This window comes from Trachemys scripta, chromosome 12 (assembly GCF_013100865.1).
Source record: "Trachemys scripta elegans isolate TJP31775 chromosome 12, CAS_Tse_1.0, whole genome shotgun sequence".
Lineage (NCBI taxonomy): Eukaryota > Metazoa > Chordata > Testudines > Emydidae > Trachemys > Trachemys scripta.
In genome coordinates this window covers 34538716-34547375 of record NC_048309.1, presented here as the reverse complement: position 1 = coordinate 34547375, position 8660 = coordinate 34538716, and the positions used below count along the sequence as shown (strand labels likewise).

At 46.7% G+C, this 8660-nt stretch overlaps 1 protein-coding gene across 1 annotated transcript; it reads left to right on the top strand.

Annotated features, from left to right (window-relative positions):
* Positions 1–5152: 5152 nt before the first annotated feature.
* Positions 5153–6166, top strand: LOC117886103 (olfactory receptor 12D2-like). The gene has a single exon (XM_034787741.1). It carries the CDS (start codon positions 5153–5155, stop codon positions 6164–6166), a length of 1014 nt encoding a protein of 337 aa, XP_034643632.1.
* Positions 6167–8660: the final 2494 nt, after the last annotated feature.

Genomic DNA, 8660 nt, shown 5'->3' with positions numbered 1-8660 from the left:
ACAGGCATGCAGGAGTGAAATCAGGAAGGCCAAATAACACTTGGAGTTGCAGCTAGCAAGAGATGTTAAGAGTAACAAGAAGGGTTTCTTCAGATATGTTAGCAACAAGAAGAAAGTCAAGGAAAGTGTGGGCCCCTTACTGAATGAGGGAGGCAACCTAGTGACAGAGGATGTGGAAAAAGCTAATGTACTCAATGCTTTTTTTGTCTCTGTCTTCACGAACAAGGTCAGCTCCCAGACTGCTGCACTGGGCAGCACAGCATGGGGAGGAGGTGACCAGCCCTCTGTGGAGAAAAAGTGGTTCGGGACTATTTAGAAAAACTGGATGAGCACAAGTCCATGGGGCCAGATGCACTGCATCTGAGGGTGCTAAAGGAGTTGGCGGATGAGATTGCAAAGCCACTGGCCATTATCTTTGAAAACTCATGGTGATCGGGGGAGGTCCCGGTTGATTGGAAGAAAGCTAATGTAGTGCCCCTCTTTAAAAAAGGGAAGAAAGAGGATCTGGGGAACTACAGGCCAGTCAGCCTCACCTCAGTCCCTGGAAAAATCATGGAGCAGGTCTTAAAGGAATCAATTCTGAAGCACTTAGAGGAGAGGAAAGTGATCAGGAACAGTCAGCATGCATTCACCAAGGGCCAGTCATGCTTGACTAACTTAATTGCCTTCTATGAGGAGATAACTGGGTCTGTGGATGAGGGGAAAGCAGTGGATGTGTTATTCCTTGACTTTAGCAAAGCTTTTGATACGGTCTCTCAGAGTATTCTTGTCGCCAAGTTAAAGAAGTATGTGCTGGATGAATGGACTATAAGATGGATAGAGAGCTGGCTAGATCATCAGGCTCAACGGGTAGTGATCAATGGCTCCATGTCTAGTTGGCAGCCGGTTTCAAGCAGAGTGCCCCAAGGGTCAGTCCTGGGGCCGGTTTTGTTCAATATCTTCATTAATGATCTGGAGGATGGCGTGGACTGCACTCTCAGCAAGTTTGCAGATGACACTAAACTGGGAGGCATGGTAGATATGCTGGAGGGTAGGGAAAGGATACAGAGGGACCTAGAGAAATTAGAGGATTGGGCCAAAAGAAACCTGATGAGGTTCAACAAGGACAAGTGCAGAGTCCTGCACTTAGGACAGAAGAATCCCATTCACTGTTACAGACTAGGGACCCCATGGCTAGGAAGCAGTTCTGCAGAAAAGGACCTAGGGGTTACAGTGGACAAGAAGCTGGATATGAGTCAACAGTGTGCCCTTGTTGCCAAGAAGGCTAATGGCATTTTGGGCTGTATAAGTAGGGGCATTGCCAGCAGATCGAGGGACGTGATCGTTCCCCTTTATTTGACATTGGTGAGGCCTCATCTGGAGTACTGTGTCCAGTTTTGGGCCCCACACTACAAGAAGGATGTGGAAAAATTGGAAAGAGTCCAGCGGAGGGCAACAAAAATGATTAGGGGCTGGAGCACATGACTTATGAGAAGCTGAGGAAACTGAGATTGTTTAGTCTGCAGAAGAAAAGAATGAGGGGGGATTCGATAGCTGCTTTCAACTACCTGAAAGGGGTTCCAAAGAGGATGGATCTAGACTTTTCTCAGTGGTACCAGATGACAGAACAAGGAGTAATGGTCTCAAGTTGCAGTGAGGGAGATTTAGGTTGGATATTAGGGAAAACTTTTTCACTAGGAGGGTGGTGAAGTACTGGAATGCGTTACCTAGGGAGGTGGTGGAATTTCCTTCCTTAGAGTTTTTAAGGTCAGGCTTGACAAAGCCTGGCTGGTATGATTTAGTTGGGGATTGGTCCTGCTTTGAGCTGGGGGTTGGACTAGATGACCTCCTGAGGTCCCTTCCAACCCTGATATTCTATGATTTTATGATTCTATGATTCATTTACTCCCAGCTTCTGGCATCCAGAGGTTTAGGGACACACAGAGCATGGGGTTGAGTCCCTGACCCTCTTGGCTAATAATCATTCATGGACCTAACCCCTATGAACTTATCTAATTAATTTTTAACCCAATTTAACTTTTGGTCTTCACGGTATCCCCTGTCAATGAGTTCCACAGGTTGTCTGTGCATTGTGTGAAGCTGCCTGTGGAACCTGAATTCTGCACGGTTGTATATGCACATTATGAGACAGTCTTTAATTACATGATGATGAAGGATACATCTACATTTGGAGCTGGCAGTGCAATTCCCAGCTCACATAGACATCCTCACACTATCTCTGCTTGAGGTAACGCTCTGAAATAATAGTGTAGCTGCAGTAGCCTGGGCAGGAGCAAGGCGCGGCACGGGCTAGCCTCCACTTGTACAATCCTGCACGGACCCTTTTTATATGTTGTGACAAAGTGAGGATTTTCCCTTGTTATGTTGTATGTAAGCCTCTGTGAGGCTTACTGTTTTGCATGAGTGCTGTGTGTGCCTGAGTTTCCCTGTGCATTGCACCAATGTCTAGGTGGTGGGAATAAGGGTGTGTGACTTTTGTGGGGGCTGCTCTAGGTGCCTTCATGGATGCTATGGCCACCCCTTCATAACCTGAGACCCAGGAGGGGGATGCAATCCAGTTCTGTGTGGACTATCAGAAGCTCAATGCCATCACAATGTCTGGTGTCTGCCCTATGCCTAGGCCTGATGAGATCCTAGACAAGTTGGGAGGACTCGGTACCCCATGACCAGGGATCTCACCAAAGGCTACTGGCAAGTGCCTTTGGACCCAGGATGACAGTTTGAAACCTGCTTTTGTCACCCCTGTGGGGTACAAAGCCCTGGTCCTACGTTTCAGCCTCAAGGAGGCACCCGTCATCTGCCAGCGCCTGGTGGATCAGTTACTGAGGGGGAAGGAGAATTTTACCGTAGCGTACACTGATGATATTTTTGCCATTAGCCAGACCTGGGAGGACCATGTGTCCCAGGTGAAGAGGGGGCTGGGTCACCTCCAGAATGCAGGGCTGACTGTAAATGCTGGGACGTGCAAGGTGGGGATGGCAGAGGTGACGTACCTGGGCCACAAGGTGGGGAGTGGCTGCCTAAAGCCAGAGCCAGCCAAGGTGGGCGCGATCAGAGACCGGCCTGCTCCCCAGACTAAGAAACAGGACCAGGCCTTTATTGGGATGGCAGGGCACAACTGGAGGTTTGTGCCCCACTTTAGCTCTGTGTCAGCTCCCATCACTGAGCTATGCAGGAAGGGGAAGCCAGACAAGCTGCTCTGGATCAGGCAGTGCCAGAGGGCTCTCTGCATGCTGAAGGAGAATCTGGTCAAGGGCCTGGTGCTGGGAAACCCAGACTTTGACAAGCCCTTTATGGTGTTTAGCCGTGCCCCAGACACAGGTCTGGGCGTGGTGCTAACGCAGGCTAATTCAAAGGGGGCGGGGGATACCCCATCCTTTACCTGAGCAGGAAGCTGCTGCCCCGGGAGCAGGGCTATGTAGCCATAGAGAAGGAATGCCTGGCCATGGAAAGGCTGCAGCCGAATCTGTTTGGGCAGTGCTTCACAATGTACATGGATCACTTGCCCTGTCGTGGCTGCACCAGATGAGAGGGGCCAATGCCAAGCTCCTGAGGTGGAGTCTGTCCTTCCAGGATTATGAGATGGAGGTGGTCCATGTTAAGGGGAGTGCAAATGTTATAGCTGATGCTTTGTCCCAGAGAGGGAGGCCTGAACTTCCCCAGGTCACTGGCTAAAGTGACCCCACTCAGTTCGGTCTCGAAGGGTGAAGAGATATGACGAAGTAAGGATTTTCCCTTGTTATGTTGTATGTAAGTCTATGTGAGTCTTATTGCTTTGAATGAATGCGGGGTGTGCCTCAGTTTCCCTGTGTATTGCACCAATGTCTAGGTGGTGGGAATAAGGGGGTGTGACTGTTGTGGGGGCTGATCAGCTGGTGACAACTGGTGGTAAAGGTGGGATCTGAACCCATGCCCTGAGTTGTTATGGAGTCACTGGGGCGATGCTCTGGAACTACTCCATATGAAGCCACTCAGGACTCTGGGGTAGCCTCCTCTCTCTGAGCATACTGTCTCCAGGGCAAGAAGCTTACACAGCTTTAACCTTCCTGGTTCTGATCTTGGAGAATTCAGCATCCCCTTCCACATTGTGCGCTTCCCACAGCGAGTCCACGCGGGTGGGGCTCCTGGGGAAGCCAGAGGGCCCTGCACCCCAACTCTGCAGTCAGACGTGACGCTCAACCAGCTGGTAAAACAGAAGGTTTATTAATCGACAGGAACACAGTGTAGAACAGAGCTTGTTAGCACAGAAATCAGTGACTTTCAGCCAAGTCCATCTTGGGAGGAGGGGAGCCCAGAGCCAGGGCTCTGATCTCCCCCTGCGCCCCAAGCCAGCGGAGACTGACTCACTTCCAGCTGCCTGGCCCTTGCCCTGTCCGTTGCTCCTCCTCTGGCCTTTGTTTTGCTTCCTGGCCCAAGAGTCACCTGGTTGCATCCCCCTCCTGGGTCTCAGGTTATGAAGGGGCAGCCATAGCATCCATGCAGGCAGCTGGAGCAGCCCCCACAAGAGTCATACACCCTTATTCTCACCACCTAGACATTGGTGCAATACACAGGGAAACTGAGGCACGCAGCATCCATGAAAACAGTAAAACTCACATAGTCTCACATATAACATAAAAAGGGAAAATCCCCACTTCGTCACATATGTACTTGAGGCAGCTAGCTCATACTGCCGTTTGCCCCTGCCTGTGCTACCATGGCTACAGTGCTATTTTTAGCATGCTAGCTTAAGCAGAGCTAGCACGGATATGCAAGTTGGGAATAGTACCCCCAGCTCCAAGCTCAGAAGGAGCCCTTCTGTTTTCTTCCATGAGATCCTTGCTTTGTTGAGTGCACAGGACAGCTGCACAAGGGGCAGAATTAAGGTTGCATGGGCAACTGTACATGATCTGACATCTCCTTACGTTCAAGTGTTCACCAATGCAACCAAGAAACTTTATAGCTATGGCTATGTAGATAACATATCACCCCTCTCCAGCTCCATTTCCCCAACTGTAAAATGAGAATGCTAACCCACAGCAGCGCTGGAAAGGTTAAATTAATGACTTGCACGCACTCTGAGACCTTGGGTGGAAGGTGCTTATAGAAATACAAACTGCAAGGAGAGTTGCAACTCTTTCTGCTCCAACATGTCTCCCATTCCTCCTCAGCGATGGAGAACCAGACAGAGGTGAGCAATTTCGTCCTTGTCGGTCTGACCAATCTCCAGGGACTGCAGCACTTCCTCTTCCCTCTCTTCCTCCTGCTCTACATGACCAGCCTGCTGGGTAATGGGGCCATCTTGGCTGTGGTGCTGGCTGAGCCCCGGCTCCACACCCCCATGTACTTTTTCCTGGGTAATCTCTCCTGCCTGGATATCTGCTACTCCACAGTCACCATGCCCAAGATGCTGTCTGGTTTCCTGTCAGAGCACCAGACCATCTCCTTTGGCGGCTGCCTGTCCCAGCTCCACTTCTTCCACCTCCTGGGCAGCAGTGAGGCCATACTACTGGCCGTCATGGCCTATGACCGCTACGTGGCCATCTGCAACCCGCTGCGCTACAGGCTGGTCATGAGCCCAAGGGCCTGCCTGCTCCTGGCAGCAGCCACCTGGTCCATCGGTTTCCTGCATGCCCTGATGACCACCGTCTTGGCATCCAGGCTGCCCTTCTGTGGCCACAACCATGTCCCCCACTTCTTCTGTGACATCAAGCCCCTGCTGAACCTGGCCTGCGGTAGCACCCGCCTCAACCTGATCCTTGTCAATGTCGATGCTGCAGTACTTGGTCTGAGTTCCTTCATCCTCACACTCCTCTCCTATATCTACATCATTTCCTTTCTCCTCCTGAAGGTCCAGTCTCGAGAAGGCAGGAGAAAGGCCTTCTCGACCTGCGCCTCCCACCTCACCGTGGTGTCTCTTTTCTATATACCAGTTCTTGGCAATTACATAGCTGCCGCCCCTGGGGTCTCCTCTGAAAGAGACATGATACCCACCCTCATGTACAGCATCGCCACCCCAGTCCTAAACCCCCTGATATACACCCTGAGAAATGAGGAGGTGAAATCTTCCCTGAAGAAATTCCTGAACAGAAAGCCTTGTCCCTGGAAGGACATGCATTACATGAATCCAAAATGCCCACAATTATGTTTAAGGCATTTCGGTCTTTGTAGATCCACAGATTTTTGAAAACATTTTTTGTCCCTCATTTTGTCACTCTGGGTCAGTCTGTCCTCATGGGGTTGACCTTTCTCTATCTGCTCCTTCTCATTGGTTTCATGCCACCACCCTTGGAAAGCCACTGTGAAAGGGAGATGATCATCATCTTCATGTACAGCATCTTCATCCCAGTGCTGAACCCCTGATCTACGCCCTAAGGAACCAGGAAGTGAAATCCACCTTGAGGGAAGCAGTGAGGATAAACCTCTTCCATGGGCAATAGTGAATCAAGTGGTGAGAATTCTCATGAAGTGAATGTTCTGTCTCTGATGTTGTCATGGGAAGTGGGAAAATAGACAACATAGTGTAAAAATCACAGACTCGATAAAGTCACTGGATATGGCTCATTGCAACAATCTGTAACCCACTAACTCACCTTTGTCCTGGGACTGTAGAGGTGTTAACTTCTCACTTCACCTTGAATGGTCTCTTGCAACATGTATTAACTTCTTATGCTTAAGAATCTGTTCCAGCTTGTGTTTAGCTGTCACTCTTTGAGTATCTGTCCCAGAGCTGAAGAAGAGCTCTGTGTAAATTCAAAAGCTTGTCTCTTTCACCAACATAAATTAGTCCAATAAAAGATATTACCTCTTATCTTTCTAATGTACTATAAGGGACAATCCTGCTTGGGACACATGAAAATACACTCTAGGGAACCATATCAACTATGATTGTAAATTTTTTTTTATTAATGTAGTGCTCAGAAATTACACTGTAATTTATCATTCTTATTGCTATTTGTATTACAGCTGTAAAGAGGAAATAGACCACTGGCAACCATTCTGAGTTATCATTGCTATCAATATTTTTGTTGCAGCAGTGCATAGAAAATAAAACACAATTCCCCTCCCCCTCTTCCCCCAGGAAAGAACCAATTGGTCAAAACTGAACTTTTCATGGGAAAGGGTTGAACTTCAGAAATGTTTCTAGTAGAAAAAAAAGTTGAAAAGAATGTCCAAAAATTGTTGAAACATTTTGTTTTGGCATTTTTTGAAATGAAAAATGCCAGTTTTCCATAGTTTAAAATGCCTTTTCTTTCAGAAATGTATTCTAATTAGGGCACTTTTTAAAAAGTCAACAATGGCTAAAATGTTTCTAAGTTATGTTGGTCTAAGGTAGAAAGTTATACTGGAATAATGGTGTTTTATGCCACTGTAGCTTATTCACCTACAGGAAGAGGAATGAGTAATACTACTAATATAAAGCATCTCTATACCAATATAGCATCATCCATACTGTGGTACCAGTATAATTATTCTGATCAAAACAAACAAAAACAAACAAACAAACAAGCAAACAAAATACAAGCATTCCATGCCCAAGATAATTATAAAGACAGAAAACACCATGTGTAGAGCAGTGTTAACATTTTGAGTTTGAGTAAATCACTCGACCCATTTCCTTTCACCTTCTGTCTGACTTGTCCATTCTGATTGCAAACTCTCTGTGTTACAGCTGATGGGGAATTTCTTAATATATATTTTAAATCAGAAAATGCTGATTTGTCAAGACCCAAACTGTTTGCCAAACAGGGTCAGGTATGACAAACTTCTCACATTTTAAAATGGTCAGAGCAAAACATTCTGATACTTTTGAAATCAGATTTTCCAGTTTGAAACAAAAATTGGTTTTCAAGAGAAGAGGGAGGAAAAATGCAAGTGGTGAATCTGCATTGACTAGATGCTGACCAGGGACAAAAAAACCACAAACCCACAACTATTATAGTTGCCAGATGCACACCTAAGATTAGTTTACATAAAAAAGCATTTAGGATGAAATTGTCTTCTCCTCTATTGATTCACTTTGTCTAATACATATATTAGATCACACTTTGGGTGAAATTCACCCAGGCTGGGATTTTCAGTTAAGACATCCATTCACATCCTAATGAAATAGTCAATATGTTTTTTTTGTAAAGGGAAATCATGCCTCACCAATCTAGTAGAATTCTCTGAGGGGGTCAACAAGCATGGGACAAAGGAGATCCAGCGGATATAGTGTATTTAGATTTTCAGAAAGCCTTTGACAAGGTCCCTCACCAAAGGTTCTTAAGCAAAATAAGCTGTCATTGGATAAGAGGGAAGGTTCTCTCATGGATTGGTAACTGGTTAAAAGATAGGAAAATAAATGGTTAGTTTTCAGGATGGAGAGAGGTAAATAGTGGTGTCCCCCAGGGATCTGTACTGGGCCCAGTCCTATTTAACATATTCATAAATGATCTGGAAAAAGGGGTAAACAGTGAGGTGGCAAAATTTGCAGATGATACCAAACTACTCAAGATAGTTAAGTTTCAGGCAGACTGCAAAGAACTACAAAATGATCTCACAAAAGTGAGTGACTGGGCAACAAAATGGCAGATGAAATTTAATGTTGATAAATGCAAAGTAATGCACATTGGAAAACAGAATCCTAACTATACATATACAAAGATGGGGTCTAAATTAGCTGTTACCACTCAAGAAAG